This window comes from Amphibalanus amphitrite, unplaced genomic scaffold, assembly GCF_019059575.1.
Source record: "Amphibalanus amphitrite isolate SeventyFive unplaced genomic scaffold, NRLGWU_Aamphi_draft 000156F_arrow, whole genome shotgun sequence".
Taxonomy (NCBI): Eukaryota; Metazoa; Arthropoda; class Thecostraca; order Balanomorpha; family Balanidae; genus Amphibalanus; species Amphibalanus amphitrite.
In genome coordinates, this window is record NW_024881651.1 from 918091 (window position 1) to 942144 (window position 24054).

A 24054-nucleotide genomic window follows, 5' to 3' on the forward strand; every position below is an offset into this window, starting at 1 on the left:
CGCGTCGGTCGCCGCTGTCGGGAGATTCTGGCGGCCAAGACGGAGCGACGCTGAACAGAGTGTAAAATGGGGCTGCCAGCGGCGTGCGCGGGCGTAATGAGCGGTCTCAGTTGGATGGTCGCCGGCCGATGACAGGCCGCTGGCGGAGCGGGGAGGGTCCCCACCGGACGCCGTTCCGGGAACGGCGCCCTGCGCGGGAGCGCGCGTCATTTCATCCTTCCCGAAAACGCCAAATGACCGATGACGGGTATCAGAATGAACTCTAGTCTGGTTTGAGGCATTCACGTAAGATGATGTTACAAAGCATCAAACGGTGCCCACTGCCCAGCTAACAGCTCTGTGGATCTGCGTAGAGTTAAGTGCTAGTGGCGGCCCAGTTTCCGCTATCATCCCCCTGGGCTGCTGCCAGCCGATCGGTCCATAGTCTGGTTCCCCGCTGTATCCACCCCCTCTCCTCCAGTGGTCCGTTTCTTCTGCGTGTCGAGCACGAGCAGCTCCGGGAATAGCGGCCGGCGGGCGGTGAGTCAGGGCGGGGGCGGCGCCACCTGCCGCCCCCGCCGCGCCCGTTCGGCGGCTATTCTGGGCGGCTGTGGCGGCGGTGGAGCGGGCTCAGCGGGCCACCCGCAGTCGACGGTCGGACATCAGGTGGAGGCTGTGTCGCTCCTGTCGCCGGTCAGCCGCCCTCGCCATGTCCAGCTACAGCTATAAGGTGACGCGCGAGACGTCGGGGCCGCGCGGCGGCTCTTACTCGACCAGCAGCTACTCGTCGCCGACCGCCTACTCGCCGGTGAGTGCGCCGCGCCGCCACCGCCGCCGTGCGCCGCCGTGCGCCGTTAGCGCCGCGCCCCTACCTACGCGGTGCGCAGCAATGGGCGCCGCTAGGTCAGCGGTGAGCCGGTCAGCCACCCAGGGAGGGGAGCTGCTGTGTCCATTGACGCGTGTTGGACCGGATGTATGGAATTGTCCGTAGACAGGATCGCCGCAGAGCTCGTGTGGTGTCAACGGTGCTTACTTGAGTGTCCTTACTCCTTACCCGAATGTCTTGAAGCCTCACCTGAGTCCCCGAGATCCTTCAGGAGCGTTAGTGGCCCTCACTGAGTGTCCCTAGCCTTCCCCGAGTGCGCGTGGATCGGTGACCACAGTCCCCAGTCAAATGGATCTGCCACATTATACTACAGGGCAGGAGTTGGCTGAGTGTCTCGTTATCGACGAGTGCTTTTTGTCTGCTCTGCACATATAAGACTGATTGTTAAAAACACAACATGCTTTCAAACATACGAGTAGACGGATTGTTTAAAAGCACACAAGACTTTTATATAACGCCAAATGCCAATTGAAAAGGCTGTTTTCGAAAGATATGCAAGTGACCGTTTATTCTACCTGTCGACACATCACACAGTTATTAGGGCTATTAGGCGTTCAGATCCACCCCACGACGATAACGCTCTTAACGCTGATGAATTTAGTGTTCAGACTTTGACAAGTGTGACGGACACGGAAAATACCGTTCCTTGAGCTGCCCAGCCCATCAGCTCGGCTTATCTCAGCTCAATTAAGTCGGGACAGAACATGGTCACTAACCCGTGCCGTGGTGGTGACCTGATAGTGACACTACGAGGCGGGGGGGGGGGGAGGATTTTCCATTTGGGCCCCTCCAACCGGGTTTCAGTGCTACACAGTGACAGACAATACGCGACGCATGAAGGGTCTTGGATCGATCGTCAAACGTTATCAAGCTCGAAGGTAATAGGGCGGTTTTAATTCAGGTCAGAGGCAGGTCGCCATTGTTCGAACCACATTATGATTTTTACATTGTTTGACAAATTGGCTACACCAGATCGTTTTGCTGATCTTAACCCGGCAGGCGGTGGGCCTCCAGGCCATGCCTTCCGCGCGGTGGGGGGGGGCATTTTTTTGCCCCCCCCCCGTATCTCCGAAACTACTGGACGGATCCGGAAAATTCAAACGGTGTTCGATAGCCCTGTCAAATTTGTTGAGGGAAACCAAATTTCATTGACCTCGGGGTCACCGATGACGTCACAGGTCAGGTCAAAGATAAAATGTTTCACCGTTCACGGGGCTTCTAGGGAAAACGCTATAACACCGAGTAAAACGCATTTTGTCGAAAATCAGCGATAAGGCGTCAGTTGTCTAGTACATATGTTGCTATTAGAGGTCACTGGTCATACCAGGTCAGGTCACAGGTCAGGTCACCAAAGGTCACCAAGGATCACCACATGAACCCAACTTTACTGGTTGTGCGATGCATGTTTTATGGCCAGTTTTTTATTTCCAACTCAATGGTGTTGGTTATAAGACGATCAGGTACGGTTTAGGTCACTTTCTGGTGGAGGTCAGGTCAAGGTCAGGTAAAAAAGGTCAAATTTCAAAGTTAATATTTTTGCATAAAATGGGTATTGATTCGATGCAGCTCGTCACGGGGAGTCTAATGGTGGTCTTTTTTTTAGCTACGACGTCTAGAATTGCTAAAAATTGAGTTTGAAAATTTGACGTCATCATTTTTGAACAGTTTTTTCGCTATAACTTGGCCAAAAAAAGGTATCGATCTAAAATTTGGCATGGAGATAGAAAGTGGTAGGGACTATCACATATATTCTGTTTTTTCGAAATTCAAAAAACTTTTTGGATTTTTCGGCTATCATATTCAAAAATCTATTTTTTTAATTTTTGGGGGTCAAAATCCAATAAAATCGAAAAACCGAAATGGCAGTTTTGTAGCCCTCTTGATTCCACACCTTTTATGTCTGAAACATTTTTCTGTATCTCTAAAGCTGTAGACCTGACAGCTCTTTCCGCGAAACCTTTTTTTGGGTCGAAAATGGCAGAAATGACGTCACTCTGACGTCATTAGCGGCCAGCCTATCATAGGCTTTGGAAAAATTTTTGGTCACCATGTGCGCTAACTACTCCCGGGAGGGTACTGAAAGTTTGGTGACGATCGGCGCAGCGGTTCTCGAGACATATCGAAAAAACTAAAGGGGGGGGGGCAAAAAAATGCCCCCCCCCACCGCCTGGAAGGTTAATCTGACCCTGAGTCCTCGGATTATTTGCATCAAGAGCGAGTAATCAGCAGTAAGCAAACCTGTAGCGAAGATGATTGCTTGCCAAATATTAGTCTGCTTCACGTTTAAATAGGTGCTCACGCGTTTTAGCTGTGCAGAGTGCCGATGAAGTTAAACTAATGGGAATTCAGGCTGCACCGCCTGCCCGGTGTATTTTGTTTGGCTCGTGTGATGGAATTCGGCCCTGCCTGTTGAGGTGTGTAAATGCCGCACTGCGGTGTCCCGTTCGCGCCGCCATGACCCCGTGGCCATGGTTAGTCCACTTCAGTTCTGTTTTCTCAGGTGACACAGCAGCCTGTTGGCCCAGCTCCAGCCACGGGCGCCGGTGTTGTGGAATTGTCCGGCCAAGTGTCTGTCTGTCCGACACTCGCGACTCGATGGCTTTATCGCCGGAGCAATTAGTGCTTGACAGATCTGTGCATTTGCAACGTTGGTCAAACCATCAAAGTGGACTTCATCTCTGGGGCTACGTACGGGACTGCGCTCTCATCAGATGGATGAGGAAGGCACTGACACTGGTAGCGAAGCGATTCACAGCAATTGGCAACGGCAATTTCGGAAATATTTAATGCTAAGTAAATGCAATCTAGTTAGACAGTCTCTGCACCGGCCGCCGCTTCTGTCATACCTCCGATGCCCCTCGCCGGTTACCGACTTTGTCATAGCTCTGCACTGGTCGCCAACTCTGTCATAACTCCGCTGACCCTCGCTGCTCGCCGGCTCTGCCATATCTCCGCGGCCTCTCTAAGTGACCTCGACCGGCTCGGGCGCGGCCGCTGACAGCCGGGTGACGGATGGCGCCGTCCGTCCGCCGTCCGGTCGACCTGACCCGCCAGTCAGCGCATGGCGCCGCGCCGCGCCGCTGACCCGGCCCGGCGCCCGGCGCCAGACCTCCTCGCCCGCTATGCGTGCCATCCGGGGCAGCGGGTCAGGGCGGCGGCCGCGGCGCGCCCGGCTGGCGTGTTATCGTGTCACCGTGTCAGCCTGACCGTGTCACCGTGTCAGCCTGACCGTGTCACGGCGGCCGGCCGAGACCGCACCTGGCCGCCGGCCCAGCGCTGACAGTCCCCGGTCACGGCAAACTTGGCCGCTAGTGACGAGTGAGACAGCCGCGGCGAGATACGGTGAATGCCAGTCCAGGGAGCCGCAATAGGCTGTGAGTCCGAGTTCCAGTGACAGGGCTACAAATAGGGCTTTTCACTCGCTTGCAAAGTGAAATACAATTATACGATCGGCATGTGATAGGGTAAGGTGCCTAATTAGCGACCCCCTTAATTTGAACCGTCATTGCTCACGCTCTGTGGGTGCCACTGTATTACTGGCTTGATTTTCGGAGAGATCGTTCATTTTTCTATTAAAATATAGCTATTTTCTGCCCCAATATTTACTAACTTATTTGTAGTTAGCATTTTGGCAAACCATTGCAAAAAACGCTAATAGGGAACTCTTCCCGATTAGCGACCGGGGAGGGTCGCTAATAAGTCTATGGGTTTCCCCATATTAAAAATGGCAAAAAATGCGACGCCCGAAAAAATGAAATATGATCTCAAAAACGTAACCTATACGCAAAGCACTCAATCACTCGAACAGGAACGTTTATCCAACACATTTACGTAAGTAAAAACTGATCACGTGATGCACCGAAGGCGAAAAGAAGGCGAAAACCCAAATTTTGCGGGCTATCTCGTATGATGTTCGAGGTCCGCGCTGAATTCGGCACCCCTGCAGTCGGTGACGACATTTGGCATCCCCTGCCACACATTGCAAGCTTCAGCAACACCTCATTGTCATTTCTCTCTTTTCCCCTTTCTTCCCCTTCTTGAGCTATTTGCGACCATGTCAGGCGCAAATAGGAAATATGAATTGCCACACATTTTTAACCGCCATGCTGTGCACAGTTGAGCGATTCACTATGGGAAAACGGCAATCAATTGACAAAGGAATGTCGATTCAGAATAAAAAAGGTGCATCATCCTAATGTGCATCGCTTTTCATCAGAGAGGGCCCAAACACACACGTTTTGGATAAGAAACTCGTCATTTTTATTTAAACTCACCTGAAACGTCCCACCAGAAACATCGACGACCGGAAAATAATTGAATTTGATAACCAAAGTATGGCTGACCTTTTGACGATGTTTTTACCCCGTTTCCTCCTGCCAGTTTTTCTGTAGAGAGGTAGGTCGCAAATCGGAAAGGGTCGCTAATTAGGCACCTTACCCTATAGGTACAAATATGTCGATTGTGTTATTCATTTGCAATATTGGGTTTACCCGAATAGGACGTTGTCATAAAGGACATGTTCTTGTGCATCACTATCAGTCAATGCGCGTACAAGTCACCCGTGGTAACTGAAAAGTCAGCTGGCATGACGCTTCACAGAGGGCATCGAGCTCGTTGCGTCAGTTAGATAAATGCTCTTCTGATCTGATCTTCTAATATCCCCTCATCTCGACGGCAGAGATTCATTCATTGGCTTGCTTAGCCAGATAACACAGACAGGCGAAGTCAGTCCAGAATGCCCGCAATCATGGCGAGTTTATTGCATCGTATTTCAGAAAAGGTTCTACTTCTAAACGCAACTCTTTTGGGGAAAATGCATTGTAACGGAATACCATCGTCCTGTAACGGAATTACCATTGCCCTGTAACGGGATAGCTAGGGCCGCGTCTCGGGCCCAGTCCATATATCGTCAGCGCTGGCTGGCTGCCAGTCGGGGGCGGGGGGAGGGAGGGGGTCAGAGTTTCCAGCCGACCCAGCCCATTCGCCCCGTCCAAACACTGGCTCAGTGCGGGCCTGTTGACGTCCGCCGCCCCGCGGTCGGTGCCGGCGGTAGCGAAAACTGGGCACAGGAGTGACGTAAAGCTGGATCACTAATCGACTGTTACACCAAGGTCGAAAACAGCAGGGAGTTTTGTACCTACCTACTGCCAAATGCCGAATAATTGTGATGCGGTCCAAAGGTTTACTTGAATGTGCGCTACAGGTAAGCACACATTTTCTTCAATTCTTTTTTCATCATTTTCTTACCAATGCGCACTGCTGCGGCTTACCCTGCAGTGCAATCACCAATGACGTTTGGCGTTTTATGGGCTAAATGAGCTAAAGTGCCTTCCCATAATCTCCGACAGCGCCTATTGCCGTCAGCCTTCAGCGAATCAATATAGACCGCGTCTAAGGGAGGCTTATCTACGGGAGGCTGATCAGATGCCGCAGGTAATAGGCTACGCTGCCGAGTTCTGTGTATCCTGATGTGACCTTTAATATTGATCAAATCACAGCATTTTCTGACATTCATTACCTGCTCTCCGCGGTTCTTTCCGGCCGAATATCAGGGAAGCTCGAGTGCTGTGATGCTTACCTTACCTTCCTTTTTTATCCATCGTTCCTGATAAGACCAATGTCCGTTGCACAATACTAAGCTAACAATCACACCGAAGATAAGATGTCTCGCCATTCAAAACTATGTGCACCCATTTTTAATATCCTTTTCGAGACAAAACCGGGCTATTAGACTGCCACAAACGGTCTTGATAGTGACACCGATCCCGTCTAAGTGACTCTGAGACCTCCTGAAATGCCTTCATCCTGACTGCAATAATCCTCTGTTCCTGCTTGTGATGCGCTGATCCCATGGGTACTGACGCTGATGACTAGATCTCCTCTGAACCGACTCTGACTTCTGAACCGGCGCCGAGCCCGTCTGAACCGGCGCCGAGCCCGTCTGAACCGGCCGGCACTGATCCCCTCTCTGAACCGAGGCTTCTCACTGTTCCCTCTGGGCTGACCTTTCCCGGTCAGACAGATAACCGCGGATGTCGCCGAGATAATATGCGCTCCTTCGATGCCCAGTCGGCTGATCGGAGGAGATCGCGAAAAACGCGCTTCTGTGACCCGCAGACCACGGGGTCTGTAATACCCCTACATCTCCAAAATGGTTCGAGCTACCAGCACCAGCTCCGGTCTCTAAAACGCAGCGTCTTAATGATGTTGGCGAGGATGAGCATCGCGGGAGCTGGCTCCGGCTCTGAATAGCATTCGGTAGAAATCGGGAGGGGCAGATGACTGCCGTCCCTCGGTTACCTCTTGTCGGCATTTTTGCATTAGGGGAGAGCGGGGCCAGTTGAAACACGGGGCCAGATGAAACATGGCTTTATTTTCAACAGTATGCAACATATGGCGTTGCAGACACCACTGCGCATCCGCGCTCGACCACTTCCTTTGTCAACGGCGTTTGGGCGGCAAACGGACGGTAATTTTGATTTGACACTTGTTTTTGTGTTTTTGAGAGGCGTTTGGGAGAAATCGTTTTTATGAATATTTTGTGATATCTCATATACCTTTGTTTGCTGAAAGAAGAACTCCTGGCTCCGGAATAACACCTTATTTGGCCCTTCATTCAGCATGATGCCGTCCCTCCAGCTCGTTTGACATGTGCTTTACGGCGCGTGCGAGATGGCGGGAGCGGATGGGGTCAATTGAAAAGCTCCTCTGAGGGTCAGTTGAAACAGGGTCACAGGCCGTTTCAATGGACCCCGGTGACCTTTGCAATGGTCATTGTTCAGGGGCTATAAACATTAACCCGCGCCGGGCCGGTGCTCTGAGATTCCGCGCCGGGCCGGGGGGGTGTCTGAACACCCCCCCTTCTAACTCGGCTCCTGGGTCACGTAGCGACACGCGGTAAGCGGCAATCGAAAGAACGTCCAAAATAAGGACGAAAACACTTCAGTCATTTTTTGGGTCAGGTCAAAGGTCAGGTCACCAGAGGTCACCAAAGGTCAAATGTCTACTATTTCAACATTTTGAAAACTGCCAACGGCTATCTCGGGAACCGATAGAGCTACAGCGCCGCGGAAAAGCGCATTCGATAGCCCTTTTACAGACCTTTCTGAGTTATGTTCTCAGATTTGACCTCAGGTCAACGGTTTAGCCTCCAGAGGGCAAAAACTCCAAAAATAGCCGTTTTTACGAAAGACGTTTTTTCGGCAATAACTTTTGACCCAAAAGAGCCACGACATTACTTTTGCCACCATCGTGATCCTCTCGTCGAGACGCGTCGAATGAACTATAATTTGACCTTGAAAGGTCAACTTGAAAATTTGACCTCAGGTCAAGGTCATGACCTGACCAGAAAAAGGTCATGTTGCATATCAGTCGATCCGCAACGTCGAGCCGAACACATCTAAGGCGTTTTCAGCGCTCTAGCACGTCTCTATCAGAAGTTATTAGCGAAAAACTGTTAGATTCTGTTCGTGACCTGAGATGACCTCCGGGACATAACGAGAGGTCACAGTTGCCATTTTCCGGTTCAGTGTGTCCATTTTACCTACATCTCGATGTTTGAGAGTGTCTAGAATAGCGTTCGTGCAAAACAGACGCTTTTCAATTTTCTCCCATTGACTTATAATGGAGAGGTCGCAAAATCGACCTGACCTTAGGTCACCGATATCAAAATTCCGAGATAAACATTTTATAGATAATGTTGCTCTAATCAATCGCTGAAAGTTTCAAGGCAATCGATCAATCGGTGTAGCTATGACGAGCATTCTTATTTTTTCTGAGGTGAGGTCACTTGGCGTGACCTGGTGACCTGACCTAAGGTGACCTGGGTCTGAAATTTTCACAACATGTGCGGAAAAGATGCACGAACAGGTGTGCCAAAAACGGCGGCGCTCCGCGCCGCCGTTTTTGAGATATCTTTGAAAAACAGCAGGGGGTGTTCAAACACCCCCCCCCCCGGCCCGGCGCGGGTTAAAGGAAATAGTTCACCTTTGAAATGAGCTTTTAAACTGAAATAGTAGTTAAATAGAGCTCAATTTTTGACCCCTTTTTCTCCAGCCTTTTGCTTGAAAGCACACTATAGCCTGAGATATTTCTCATTTTTCTCATCCGCCCATTTTACCATAGTCTATGTGCTTTATGTCACCTATTATGAGGAACTTTGCACTTTTAGCTTTCCAAAGACCTATTGAATGTAGCATTTGGAAAAGTAAACCGGACAAAATATCTCCTTAAGAAAGTGGCCTTAAAGAGGAAAACATCCCATTGTTAAGGATAGGTGCAATTGACCCCATGGGCTGGTTCAATTGACCCTCGCATCGGGGTCATTTGAAACGGGCGTAGAGCTGTTTTATAAGCATGCGTTTGGCAGCAAAATATTCTTGAAACATAATTTTACATATCTTAAAATGAAGCCAAAAGAGCATATTTTGTCATGGCATTGTGCATTTTTCGATATGACAACTAGATCTCGCTGTGCATGTCAATATATAAAAAGTGGTTCAACTGGCCCCGCTCTCCCCTAGCTGCTCTCCAAGTGACATTTGTAATTGAAAGTACCTACGGTAATATGCATTGTGCAGTGTGCACGGTGCAGTTGTGCAATACATTCATAGTTCCTGGGACAGGAAAAGGTATATTAACTTCAGTCAGAGCAACTAAGGCTATCTATTTACGGAGCTCGGCAATATTTGACCCAAGTGTCTCCATTCTTTCCAAAGACATTGACAGCCGCGTGTGCCTTGTGTCAGGGACGCCAGTGACGTCAGCACTGTCGTGACGTCATCGTTTGCCGTCCATGTGACCGATGAAGCCGGCAGTATGAGGGCCGAACTGCCACAGACGCCAGCTCAGTGCTGATAGGATTGCGTCTAATAGGACTAGCGAACGCGCTCCCTCGTGCGTCCAGTATGAACGCGTATATGTATAGGCGAGACAATCCACGCGCCAAGACCTAGCATGCGGTTGATTCGCCGCGACCTTGCATGCATGATGCGAATGATGCAGTGTTTGGTATTTTCAGTTTTGCTATTTCATTTTGCGTCTGATGGTACCATTCAACTACCTCTTATGTGTGAAATATAAGAACAAATGGTGAAAACATCATGATCCTTCATTTAATGACGCAAGGTATCTGTTGTGATTGGATTCAAAACGTGTATAAATCGAAGTCTTGTTCTAATCTACCGTCCATAGTGTCTAACGTCTAACATCCATTATCAGAATCAATTCATAAATCTAATCTAATCTAATTGTGATAAAACACTTGAGTTCTGGGGTCCAACTGTCATGTATTTCGACATCCCGGTTAACCATCAAAACATCGGTATTGGTCGCGTGAGGATGATGCGAGGGAGCTCCGCATTTCACAACATCCTCCCCCCGCGAAAGTGCGCCAGCACGCGCTTCTGTTGTTCCGGTCTCTGTGACTGGAAGCAGGGTTGTATACCAATCAAGTCGATTGAATTGATTGATTTGATTCAACGCGTATTTTGAGTTGATTGGATTGAGTCGATTGACTTTTCGAGATGACTGGTTGACTGACTCGTTTGACTTTAGCGACTGGTTGACTGATTTGATTCCCGAAAATTAGAGTGACTCGTATGATTGAGTCGATTGAATGGAAAGTTTAAATAAGTTTTAGTTGACGAAAAATAATGACACCAATTGATGACATCAAAGATCACAAAACTACACTGAAAACTGCTTGTCATCACAACTGCAATATGGGGTAGATGGCCAAATAAAGAACAGGGCCTAAACATGAACAGCCAACTTTGACTTCTTTCAACTGCAATAACTGCTCCAATCCTGTGATAGAACCTGGCGATGCACCTACCTACCTTTCTGCACTCAGCAGGAAACTTTCTTTTAATCCAGATGATAAAGTGCAAGGCCCTATATACTAATAAAGTGTGATTAATTAATAATTCACATCTCCACATCTCCTCAGAAACAACCCACTGAACTCTATAAATATCTGAAACCCCTACAAAAATAACTGGAACAAAAGCGTCGTTTTCGTCTCGCTAATAACGTTTACGTAAATTAATAGCTAATTTGCTGCATTGTTTAATTTGCAGCAGAACGTTTGTTGATCCTTTTCTCCTGAGAGTCTAAGCATAACATATTTAATATATTTCATTTTCCTTAAAATATTTTACCGAATATTATTAAGTGGTTTTACTTCAAATGAAATAATAATTAAAACGAAGTTGGTGTTGTACAACCGATTTATTTTATGATGATCTACCATACTACATGATAATCAATGACGTCATCTTACCAAAAAATCAAAAGACGTAGAATAAGGATTTATAAAAGCTTAGCATACTTATCGGCAAAACGTTTTCTTTGTTTTTTTTTTTCGCAGTCGCACCATAAAATGTTTTGAATTCTTCACATATAGGTAACCTATCTACCTTCGTTGGTACTGTTGGTAGCCAGTGACACATCTAGGCAGGTAAGTAGGTACTTACCTACCTGCTTTCCTGCTGTCTTCATAAAGCATACCTAATGAAGTTGTCAAATTTGTAGCACATTTTCAACACTTTCATATGGTGTTAGTGTGGCATGAAACCTAGCTAGGTAATAGGTTCATTATGTTCAGGGTTCAATTCAGAAGAGCTCCGCATAACTCACATAAGAGACAGACGGCGGCTTTACATGGGGTAGATGGCCTGATGACTTAGCTGGAATATGGCCAAAATTAAATTGACAACTTTTAGGTGAAAGGTGGTGATTTTGATTTGGGTTAAGGGGCGTTTGTTGAAGTCAACTACTGGGTTATTTTGCACCCATTAAATGAAACTTCTGCTCCAATTCTACCCATTGAACCTCAATATTATGATCCACCTGTCCATCACTATGTATCCTTCCTTATTACATAGAAACTTTGAATGGCATGGCAATTTATAATTTTAGATGACAATATTTTTATGTTTCTTCTGTAGGTAGGTAGGTAGGTAGCTAGGTAGGTACACCAGACTGCTATGGACACTTTTCCAAGTTGGTGGGGCAAAAAACCTAATGTATATCTTGGTTTGAGTCGTTTGATTGAGTTGATTGATTCCTTTCATTGTCGCGTTTGAGTCGATTGAATCAATTCCCGAAAACTGCTCTGACTTGATTGATTTGATTGGTTTCCCAAATTTGTCGTGATTGAATTGATTGCTATTGATTGAGTCGTATACAACCCTGACTGGAAGTCAGGTTGCTTCCAGGGGGTACAGTCTCTGGACTGGCCGCGCGAGCTCACCGCCAGCTGTTCGCACTGTCGCAGACCGGGTCAAACCGTCCCGTCCCTGGTGCAGCTGGGTGATTTTGCCCATCTGCCAGAGTGCTGGTGATGTCTTCGTGTTATCGCCGATCAAGACCATGTCCCCCACCTTGGGCTGATCATTTGGCTCACGGCGCGGTACTCTCAGCTCCCTCACGTACTCTCGTGCCCACCTTTGCCATAGGTGCTGAAGGACCTGCCGTCGGTACCTCCATCTTGCTCCCAGAGAGCGCCCAGGTTCGCCATCCGTCTCCGGGTGGTCCGTGGCAGCACGCTCCGCAGACTCATGTGACGTATCTCGCAGGAAGTCATCAGGCGAAAGAGTCCGTACGTCGTTGATGTCCTCAGTGAGCGGTGAAAGTGGTCTCGCATTTATGACACTCTCAATGCGACATAACACTGTTTGCAGCTCGGAGAACGTCATCAGGCTCTTGTACAATGTCTTCCTCAGAGCGTCTTTTGTTGTCCGCACCATTCGTTCAAAAAATCCTCCCCACCAGGGGGCTCTTGGCACGTTAAACTTCCAGGTCACGCCTAGATGGGTCAAGCGGGATGCGGCTCCTCGAAAGTTTGTGGCGTTGTCGCTGAAAACTACTGTGGGTTTTCCACGACGAGCCACGAACCGCTCGAAGGCCGCCAGGAAGTCTTCTGTCGAAAGCGTTTCCACAAGCTCCAGGTGGACGGCGCGGACGGCAGTGCAGGTGAAGAGGACGAAGTAGGCCTTCATCGGTTCAGATTTCTCGCCATCTTTGAAGTACAGGGGTCCACCCAGGTCGACACCGATGCGCGAGAAGGGTGCGCCACCGCATACCCTCTCCTTGGGAAGCGGCGCCCTCTCCTGTGACAGTGGCTTCAGGCGAAACACCCGACATCTTGCACAGCCATGTATGGTCTGGCGCACTGTCTGGCGACTCCGGGGTACCCAGAACCGGGATCGGAGAGCGAACATTGTCTGCTGTATCCCTGCATGACAGAGATTCTCATGCAGGTCTAGAATGACCAGCTTGGTGTAGCGGTGTTTGCTGGGCAGTATCAGCGGGTACTTTTCTTGTGCAGTCAGTTCTGATTCTTGGAGACGGCCGGTCACTCTCAGGAACCCGTTGTTTAGATGCGGATTCAGATGGAAGACATCTGAAGTCCCGGGAACATCTTGTCCGCTCTGAAGCCTTGCTTTCTCATCTTTAAATGCGTCGGTCTGAGCCTGTGCAACCCATAGGTCGCCAGCTCTCCGGATCTCCTCCTGGGTGAGTTCTCCCGCCGTGTCTTCTTCTCGCCGTGCCTTCTTCGTCCAGCGAATGACCCAGGCGGTGACGCGATGCAGACGTTTCAGGGAGCTGTAGTTCTCCAGTGGCACCAGCTGACCGATTCCAGCGACATCTTCCGCGGTGGAGCACGCGTTGACGCTCACTTCTTGTTTCTTTTGCTCTACCGTGCAGTCAGCTGGTACCTCCTCATCTTCATACCGTGCCGGCCACTGTGCGTGAGGCATGCGTAGCCACACGGGGCCACGTGTCCACAGGTCATTTGCCAGTGCTGACGATGATGCTCCTCGAGATGGCAGGTCTGCGGGATTGTCCACCCCTGGGCAATGCCTCCAGGCGTCAGGTGAGGTCAGTGCTTGGATTTCGTGGACTCTGTTCCGAACGTACGTTCCCCACCTCAGTGCATTACTTCGGATCCAGTGCAAGGTGACTGATGAGTCCGTCCAGAGGAACTCTGCTGACGGCGCGATTGGCAGGTGCTTCTTCACGAAGGTTAGGAGACGCGCTCCGATGAGCGCCGCAGTAAGTTCTAGTCTGGGAATTGATAGGCCTTGTGACGGCGCGAGTCGTGTTTTGCAGATGACCAGTGCCGTTTCCTGGACGGGTGCATCAGTACTGCTGCGAATGTACACTACTGCGGCGAGAGCGTCTTTACTGGCATCACAGAAGACATGTAACTGGAAGACTTCGTCATGTCGCCCGTAGAAGCGTGGAACCCTGAAGGCCACGAACTGCGTTAGCTCTGCAAGCCACTTTCTCCATTGGAATCGTGACTCTGACGTGATTGGTTCGTCCCAGTCCAGACCTTGTCTCCACAGGGCCCTCAGGAGCATCTTGACTCTGACAGAGAAAGCCGCCATCAAGCCAAGCGGGTCATAGAACGCAGCGGCGATCTTCAGGATGGTCCGCTTGGTCTCCGGCAACGCCGCAGCGTACTCTGCCAGTGTGCGTGTGCACATCTCCAGAACGTCTGAAGCCGGCTGCCAGGTCACCCCCAGTACCTTCCGGTCAGTTTCCCCACAATCACCGATATTCCTTTCAGCCGTTTCACCCGAGGCACTCCTGTCCCACTTTGTCATGACCATCCCTGCATCAAGGAAGATATACTGTGTCCGAGCTTTGACCTCCTCCGCCTCCTCTTCCGTGTCGACACTAGTGATAAGGTCATCACAGTATATGTCTCGCTTCAGCAATGTCACCAGCTCGGGGTCGGACTGTTCGTAGAGCTTCAGGTGATGCCTGATGGTGGCTTGGAGGAGGAACGGGGACGCATTTACGCCGAAGATAACTCTTGTCATCCGGTAAGTCGTCGGGACAGGATCGGTCGCTCTTTCCCTCCATAGGAAGCGCGTGACGTCCCGCTCAGCTGGATGCAGTGCCACTTGCAGGAATGCCTTCTCGAGGTCAGCTACGAGACCCACTCGTCTGAACCGGAAGCGAATGAGAAGGCCGGTGAGATCGGCTATCAGGTTGGGTCCAGCATTGATATGATCGTTCAGGGCACTTGGTTGTCCAGCTGCAGCATCGAAAACTACCCGCACTTTGCTCTTTTTGTAGACAGCTTGATGAGCTAAAATATGCACTGGCCCGTCGGGTACAGTTGGCGCCTTCTTCGCGTGATCGTCATCCAAGTAGTTTTGGATTGCGTTATCATACTCGTTCAGCCGTCCTTTCTTCTTAAGTGACCTTTCACAGGCATTTAGCCTCGTACTCGCGAGTATTTCATTCGTCGGGACGGAGGCTCTCATCCCTTCCTTCCAAGGCCAACAGACTTGATACCTTCCGTTTGGTAGGCGCTCCAGCGTCTCTTCAAAAGAGCGTTTAACTTCATCGTCGCAGCGAATGCGGTCCTTTCCACCATCGGCTTCCTCGGTACTAATTCCTACCTTCTCCAGGCTCCAGAGGTCTTGTAAGAGGTCTTCGGCCTTCTCCGCTCTGATGAAGTTGGAAGTCGCTGCCTGAGTTGCTTTCCCACAGCCGGAGGGACCGGAGATGATCCAGCCGAATCGCGAGCCCAGCGCGATGGGCCCGGCAGTTCCGATCTTCATGCGGCCGTCGATCACTTCCCGCATGTAGTCCTGTCCAATCAGTACGGAGATGGTGTGATCTTCGCCTTCCAGTGTCACCGGTTCAGCCAGCTGCAGTCCTTTCAAGTGAGCGTGACGTCTGATCGCCGGCTCCGCTCTCGGTGGTGAGCTGCAGATCGTCGGCACGACATAGGCTGTGATCGCCAGAGGTGGGGTTCCGTCACAGAGGCCTTTTAGTGATATCTGCACCTTCCTCATCTTTTGCTTCGTCTGCCCACCTCCGAACGACTGCACGTTCATGTCGTCGAGGGCCAGCTGCTGGCAGTGAAGCTGGTCGGCCACGGCGGATGTCACAAACGACTGGTTGCTACCGGTGTCAAGCATTACCCTTACTACTTTTCGGTCCGCTTCGCCCATTGCATACACCCGCGCCGTCTGCATTAGAATGACCCCATTGCCTCCAGCGCTCGCTCCGCTAGCGCTTGCGGCTATTACCGTCGGGTTCGAGGACGGCTCCGTCGCTGATGTCTCGAGTTGTGCTGTGTTGACCGTCCGAGATGCGGATCGTTCGCACAACAACGAGTGGTGGGGGCCCGAGCACCGCTCGCACCTGGGTCTGTTGGCCGGGCATTCCGCTGCGCGGTGCCGGGGTTCTAAGCACCAAAAACATGCGCCGGCTCGAATCAGACGATCTCGCCGGTCAGTTATGGTCATATGCTTAGCTTTCCGACATTTGCTCGTGGCATGTTGGTACTCGCAGAACAGGCATGTCTGACCAAGAGATCCAGAACTGGTCGCAAGGGCGGTGGCTGATGCTATATTTTTGCCGACTGATCGTCTTAACATAGACTCCAAGGTTTTACCGTGCGCGACTAAATATTGCGCCGCATGTTCGACTAAGTCAGCGGACACCTTGCATCCTTTCTCCTTGAGATAGACTTCCAAGGAGTCCGGGCAGCTTTCCAGGAACTGTTCAGTCACGATGAGATCGAAGAGACCTTCGTATGAAGCATCAGTTCCCGACAGATCGATCCACCTGGCCAAGTATGACTCAAGACGAGACAAAAATTGACTTGGGCTCTCGTCTGTCTCTGGTAAGATATTTCTCAGTTTCAGGCGGTAACCCTCTGATGTTAGCCCATACCGTTCGAGCAAGGCTGCCTTTAAATCCTCATACCGCTCCGCTTGTTCTTCTGAAAGCCGGGAATATGTTTCTAGAGCCTTTCCTGTGAGGAGGGCACTAAGATGCCCTGTCCATTGGTGCTCCGGCCAATCATTGAGCCGGGCGTGGCGCTCGAATCTCTTGATGTAGGCATCCATTTTGTCTTTTTCTTCGTCGAACGTGGGCATTTTGGGACCCGTAACAGTCCCTCGTCTCGGCCTCTCCGTGTCCGCCGATGTTTCCGACGGGGCGCGTAATCTTGCTAGCTCCAGTTCATGTTTTCGTTCCTTTTCGCGTTCTTCCCTATCTCTTTCCTTGGCTTTTTCTTCTCTCTCTTCCTTTTCCTTTTCCCTCTCTCTTTCCAGTCTTCTCTCCTCTCTTTCTAGTTGTTTGCATGCGAAAGTCAACGCTGCTTCGCCTGTCAATCCATGTCTAGCTGCGACTTCAATGTAAGTTTCCATTTCGCTAGTCCTGAGTCCTGTCACGGTCGCCAGATGTTGTGATTGGATTCAAAACGTGTATAAATCGAAGTCTTGTTCTAATCTACCGTCCATAGTGTCTACCGTCTAACATCCATTATCAGAATCAATTCATAAATCTAATCTAATCTAATTGTGATAAAACACTTGAGTTCTGGGGTCCAACTGTCATGTATTTCGACATCCCGGTTAACCATCAAAACATCGGTATTGGTCGCGTGAGGATGATGCGAGGGAGCTCCGCATTTCACAACAGTATCGTCGAAACATTTCATTGTGCAGTGTTCACCGAGCGTAGAACAGTGCGAATCAACAACGTTATAATGACGTAAAAATACATAATTTTCATCAGCATTTAATTTGATTTAAAACAGTTCCTACTACATCCGCAGAAGATAACAATACAGTCAGTTCAAAGTAATAATCTGGTGCACCTAACGATGGTGACATTATTCCAGTGCCAATTTTGTGTGAACTGCTATATAAGTAAGGTTACTGTGATGTGTGAGTGATCAGAGGCCAGGGCTGATGTGCCGATTGGTAGCTCAGCGCACCTCGTAGTACGTGTGCACCTTTTCAGCCGCTCAACAAACATTACGACTGGCTGTGTGACTACGACCCGGTGCACGTCTACTATCTGACCCACACGGACATGGGCTCCCACATGGTGCTCGACGAGCTGGACATGATCCGCGCGCAGAACTTCCTCGACCCCGAGTACTGGCCCTACTACTGGCCCTACTTTGCGCCGGAGCAGTTGCTGCAGGTAGCGCGGAGCCGCGCGCGTGCTCCCCAACCAACTCCGGTGCACAGCCGCGTATCGCCTTTCTTCGCATTGCGCCGAAATGACAAATCTATACAATTATCATATGGTTCAGAAGAACTGGTCAAATATATTTTTCTTCAACCACTGGATCGTCCTGGTAAGGCAGCAGCTATCTACGGCAAAACTCGAGCAGCAGGGACGCGGTCTGCCTGGCGGACGGACCTGGCACGGTAGACTGTGCCGCATCACTCGGATGTTCTGCGGCACAGTCTACCTGTCCACGGAGCGCCGGGCGGATGACAGCAACGCCCGAGTTCTGTGTGTCAAAAGCCCAGGCTTCATTCAGATATGGATTATTCATTCAGTCGTCAGAGGCTTCGAGAGGCTCAGTGAGGACTGCGCTTTACAATTGACAGGAAGACGGTGCAATAGGCCTCCAATACCAAAGGAAAGATAAAGCCATTAGGTAGGAAAACATTCAGAATGGTCAAATGCTTCACCAACCACCACGCATCTGCCCTAGCTAAGTGAATCCCCTCGCTAGCTCTCCGTTTTGCTGCTTACACAATGATCCTATTGCGAATGCGATTACTTGGAATCCATTTTGCAGGATTATGGACACACTTTTTAGTCGTCTTACGAATTGGTACGGTAAGAAAATACTATTTTGATGGGATGAAATAATATCCTTAGGTACTGGTAGTATCACCTACACTGCTGAACTCAACCCCGAATTCTTTTATCTCGCTGAATATGGATTCCGGCCAATGCATCAATTGTATTCAATAATTTTCACCGAATACCTATACTATTCAGGTTAAATATTTACACAGTAGGTACTACCGAGACTATTGTTAATCGCTACCAACAACAAAGACGCTGATGACTGTCACAATTCACATTTCCCGAATACTCATCCAATCCACAAGTCGCAATACTGATCCAATTGCAAAGCCCGCTGTTACTGGGCGCAGTACGAAGAAATGCGATGCGGGGCTGGTGTCGCCCTTCATGTGCCACTGGCTCCACACTTCACCTGTGCTCTGGTGCAAGCCGGCCGATGTTGGCTGCGGCTTCAGTCGTGACTAGGAACTAGGACCTGCGGCTGCTCGCCTGCCTACCACTGATGACTATTTACAACGCTACTTTTTAAGAAGCCCCGTTATTTTTATATCATTTTTCTTGTGTCCGTTCACAGGTTTGTGTTGTGTATGTACACCCGCGTCTTGACTTTATTGGAGAACGTTTTTACTTCGTTTGTCTGTTTACCTGTTATATTTGCAGCGCTGTGAGTGTTTGTTACCCTGTAGTGTGTTTATGTAATTAGAATACTCTTCAAAGTATTGTTATGTTGAATGGTATGTTTCTTTTGGCCTACACCTCTCACCTCATGCTAGAATTGCTTCCTTTGGTGTCCTCCTGCCATCGAAGTGTAAGACAGCTTTTGTTATTTCTACTTTTTGAACTATTTTAATACTTCTCCAAGCTTTGCTGTATATATTTTCAGCTTTTTCTGCTTTGAAGCTGCTTGCTTGTAAGATCTTCAACGGACTTCAATACGTCCTCTTCGACAAGCACTACGTTTCCATGACACGCCTAAATCGATTTAGAAAATGTTCACGTGCCTCTTCCTCGGATACTAGTTATTCACCTTAAGCAAAAAAGAGCGTATATATGGTTTTAGGTAGCACCTAATCCTTTATTTACGTTTTCAAATGCTGCCTAAATGCTATGATGGAGGAAATCCATTTTGCAAAATCGGCTTAACTTGTGTCATGGAAACGTAGCCAATAAGACGATACCTACCAAAATTTAATGTCAGGTCAATGCATCGCTGGCGTAATGTAATCGCTGGCGTACCATAAGCTGTTCAGTTAAGATAGCTATAGATCCACCGTTATTGTGTTCACAAATATGCATTGTCTTTCTTTTCGGTGACTTTCTATTGAGCAGCGATTTCCTGCAAATAAATAACGGCAGTATATTATACTTTATCATGATAACTTTAACTTCAAGCGTGGCTAGTGCTGGTTATACACCTGTTTGCATGATCGCTTGCCCAAACTTAAGACAATTAAAATTTTTCAACACGCCACATTTTACCACATGACTAAATAACTTTCTTGCGCGCTGAATCAAGCACTCTTGTTCTACTGTCACCTAGCGATGTACTTTAGCTATGAATGCCTTTAAATCTTTTTAGCCTTTAGCGTCTATAGCCTAGCTAGTGTTTTTGCTGCGCCCCTCTGCCCACCGCTCCGTTACCCTGGCCGTGTTGGATGGGGCGCCCTCCTCTGCTGCGGCGCCGCCCAGCGCCTCCACCGCCTCCCACAGCGTGCGCCGCCTGCCGCCAGGGTCGGAGCTACCACTCGTCGTACATGTCGCCCTCGGTGCGCACCAGCCGGTACGTGCCGCCACCCAGGACCTACACGTACACCACCTACGATAGCAGCCCCAGAACCACCTATGCGCCCAGGGTAAGGAGCCGCCGCCGCTGGTCACAGGGATCTGGGGACACGAGAACAGCCTGTAATCGTCAAGATATGGAAAATTGGAAATGTATGCTTGCTGCCCCTGGGGTGTTAGATAACTGGAGACTTATAAAATTAAGTTAAGTTTTCTGCTAGGTTAATGGTTATAACATTTACGCTCAGCTTCTTCTGATGACTCCAAAATTGTGTAGGCCACTGTCGGTTTGTTTTTCTGTTCGTTTCTCGGCTGGCCGACGCCGCTCGGTGGGACCACCGGCGGCCACTCAGTCACGCGGCCATCGACTCGCGCCTCCGCTAACGAGGCCGTGCATCGGCCGCCGTCAGCCGGCGGCGGGTCCGTCTCCCGCCGTCAGCCGGCGGCGGGTCCGTCTCCCGCCGTCAGCCGGTGGCGGGTCCGTCTCCCGCCGTCAGCCGGCGGCGGGTCCGTCTCCCGCCGTCAGCCGGTGGCGGCCCGGCGGCGACCCAAACGGCCAGGTCCGTCTCCCGCCATCGCCCGTCCGCTCAAGGCCGCCGGCCTGTTGACGGCGCGCGTGCCAGTGCGTGAGACCGGCGCTGCTGCCCCCGTTTGTTGGCGCCGGGAATGTGCTTTTGGCGTAAATGACGAGCTGCCAGCGATAGAATCGCGTCTGGCCGCGCCGCGCTGACCTATGACGCTGACATAGTACGGGTGCGTGGCAGAATGTCACCTGTTGGTCAGACTGGCCGAGCCGGGAGCGCGAGCGACCACACCGGCTCCGGGCCGGCACCCGCAGTGAGACTCTTCTTCCTCCGTTTCCACAGAGCGACATTGGAGAGCACGTCGTCAAGCGCGTCGAGCGCGTAGTCGAGTCGACCACGACCAATGTGCCCCGATACTTTTGATTCCATCCCCGGCCCTTCCCTAGCCCGGCCCCCGCCTTTCTGTTTCTTCTCTGCATGCTACTAACGCCACGGCGGCTCCCGCTGCTCGTTTGTTTGCTTTGTAGACATTTAGAGCTAACAACCTAAACCTGTAGGTACTGTCACACTGTCGGGGATCTGGCTGGCTTTTCAAGTGAAACTCCACTGAGCTAGTGAATATTGCTGAGTTTGCTTGATTCCAGTAGCTTATAGACGCTTAGGCGGCCAGATGAACCGTTGCATAAATATATGTATGAGAAGCGTGCCGCTGGCATAGTTGTTGGGCTGCATAACCAGCATTTCGCGCATTTCATTCATTTCAAGAACATGGACGAAACTGCCTAAAGACATCTAATGCATACTCGTACATCAGCACAATACGCCCAGGCCATCATACGAATTACATCGCTAGTCTACCAAGACATATCATATAATCAGGCCAAAAACAAACTATTTCTTATTTTTCTTTGTAACAATTTAACAATATTTGTAAGCTTTGGCTCTTTTTATTTCGCTTTCACTGTCTTTTCCTCTGAATCCTGCCCAAGGTTGTCCTCTCCTCATCCACTGCTCCTCACAGCCAATGTGCCTTTCTGCACCCCTCGCCTACCATGCCACTGACCTAGCACCCCGCCTCGGGTCGACGCCAGACGGACGGACAGGCAGACAGACAGACAGACAGGACTGTCTGCCGGGTGAGTTCACACAGGTGAGTGAAACGGTTCTCACAAAGGAAGGTGAGACGAGGTGAGATTGTCTTCCAGCGGTCTTCCGTGTACAGACTCTTATGCGATTATTTACCCGGCTAATGCAGTTTCAGTCATAGTTGCGCAATACAAGGGAGGGGTGCCACTGGGCTCTAAATATACAGTCTCTAACGGTCTCCAATGGATGTAAACCATCAACTTTAGTCTAGGCATCTTTTGACCGTCATAGTGGATGCAACAAGCTATTGGTACCGAACATGGATGCAAACAATGATGCTGGGATCATGTATTATGAGCCAACGATGTATGTTATATAAGCTTATTTATGATTGCTTGAAAATATTATAAGACGACACAGCGCTGCATATCTTCGCTTATTTGAAAGTATACGCCAGTTTAGCTTAGACCTTCTTTTTATTTTCAAATTTCAATCATGTCTTCGAACTCGGCAGAACGACTGAAAGTCTGTCTCCCCTGACTTTTAGTTGGCGTTGTATCACCGTTTTCTTGGGATCAAAGATCAGGCACTGCCAGCTCGCTGGCACCGGTTCAAAGCTTTGGAGGCGCCGCGGGGACTGGTGGGCACCAATGTCCCCCCCCCCCCCCCCCACCACCGCACCGACAGAGCTACTAAATCTGCTGAATGTAGTCAGGCTAGAGAATAGAGATGCTATGGGTAGATGAACATCAGCCGCTTATCGAATGCCGTGCTCAGGAGATCATTCTGCACGATTGGTGTTTCCAGGCTTGCTGGTTGACAAGCTGATCTCAGCTGTCAAAATGTGGAACAAAATGCAGTTAAAACAGCTGTAGGACGCCTAACAAGCAGTTATGAAACTCGATTAATTTTTTATCGTAATCCGTGAAATGAATGCGAGCTTCCGTTTTTACATCTCGATACATATCCCCTCTTATATTTCCTCTTACTCACAACCGTCCTTCTGACTTCTTTTCCTCTTACTTCTGCTGACACCCGCCCCACGGACTCCCGTGCCACTGGCTTCCATCCCATTGACTCCTACTGGTCCATTGTGTCCCGTCCCACTGGATCCTACTGACTCTGTTTCCTTGTCTCCCACCCACTGACCGGTGACTTCCGTCCCAATGACTCGGTTCCACTGTCCCTCTGACTCCATCCCTCTGACTCTCCAGGCGCGTCACGGGATCCCGTCGGTGGCCCACCAGCGGCTGACTCCCGTCTCGCTGACTCCGTCCCTCTGACTCCATCCCTCTGACTCTCCAGGCGCGCCACGGGATCCCGTCGGTGGCCCACCAGCGGCTGACTCCCGTCTCGCTGCCGGCCTACTCGAGTCCGCTGATGCCGTACCTGCTGATGGACGAGGATGACGTGGTGGTGCTGCCGCGGCGCCGCACTCTGGCCAGGCTCAGCGACGAACTGGACGATGACCCCGTGCTGAAGGTGAGCGGCGCGGGCAATGGTTTTGTGGGAGAGGGACAGGCGATATCGAGAAGCCTTGCATGAGAGCTAACACTTTTTTTGCTGAATACCGGGCGGTTTATTTCTTCTGCCTCAGTCATCTTTCGCTCATCATTTGCAATATTGGATTTATTTTTGAATGGTTTGGACACTCCAGAAGCACAACTGAAGCATCTCGAAGGACATAACACTAAATACTCGATTTTCTTCAGCCTTTGCCATGCCTCACAGTTAACTTTTATCAACCTATTCTATTCGCTTTTGCCACTGACGACTTTTGTTTACCTCTTGGGCTCTGCTGCAAGAGGAGCTCAAGAGCCTGCTGCACAGTCTATTTGAAGCTGCATAAGCCTGTTAACCCCGCTGATGTCCGTGCGTGCACGTGCAGCGTTTCTCGGGCTCGTGTCCCAACTGCTGCGGCGCCGTGGCCAGGCCCGTCCAGCAAGTCACTGTCGTGGCCCGGCCGTCGCCGAGACTCTATTCCGTGCCCTCCTATGGACCCTTTGTCAGCGGCGAGGATGAACTCAGAAATGTAAGTTTACGACAGGCGACTTACGGAACGTTAGGTTGACGCAATAGAAGGTTGCATTTCAGGTTTTGATTTTTTTATGAATATGTACATATTTGTGCCTGTTTGTTTATTGTTATAAATAGTACCTATTATTTGAATCGGGTTATTGGACATGATATTTGTGATAATCA

General features: G+C 50.1%; 2 protein-coding genes across 2 annotated transcripts; both read left to right on the forward strand.

Moving 5' to 3' along the window:
- Positions 1 to 595: 595 nt before the first annotated feature.
- On the forward strand, positions 596 to 21271 carry LOC122383151. The gene is made up of 4 exons (XM_043369312.1): positions 596 to 787; positions 17651 to 17836; positions 20191 to 20313; positions 21109 to 21271. The coding sequence occupies exons 1-4, from the start codon at positions 689 to 691 to the stop codon at positions 21187 to 21189; spliced, it is 489 nt and encodes a 162-aa protein (XP_043225247.1). The 5' UTR covers positions 596 to 688; the 3' UTR covers positions 21190 to 21271.
- Positions 21272 to 21411: 140 nt separating this feature from the next.
- Positions 21412 to 23884, forward strand: LOC122383137 (the record flags this gene model as incomplete). The annotated part of the gene is made up of 3 exons (XM_043369287.1): positions 21412 to 21916; positions 23158 to 23334; positions 23741 to 23884. Coding segments are annotated over exons 1-3 (447 nt in total), but the record flags the coding sequence as incomplete, so codon positions are not given.
- Positions 23885 to 24054: the final 170 nt, after the last annotated feature.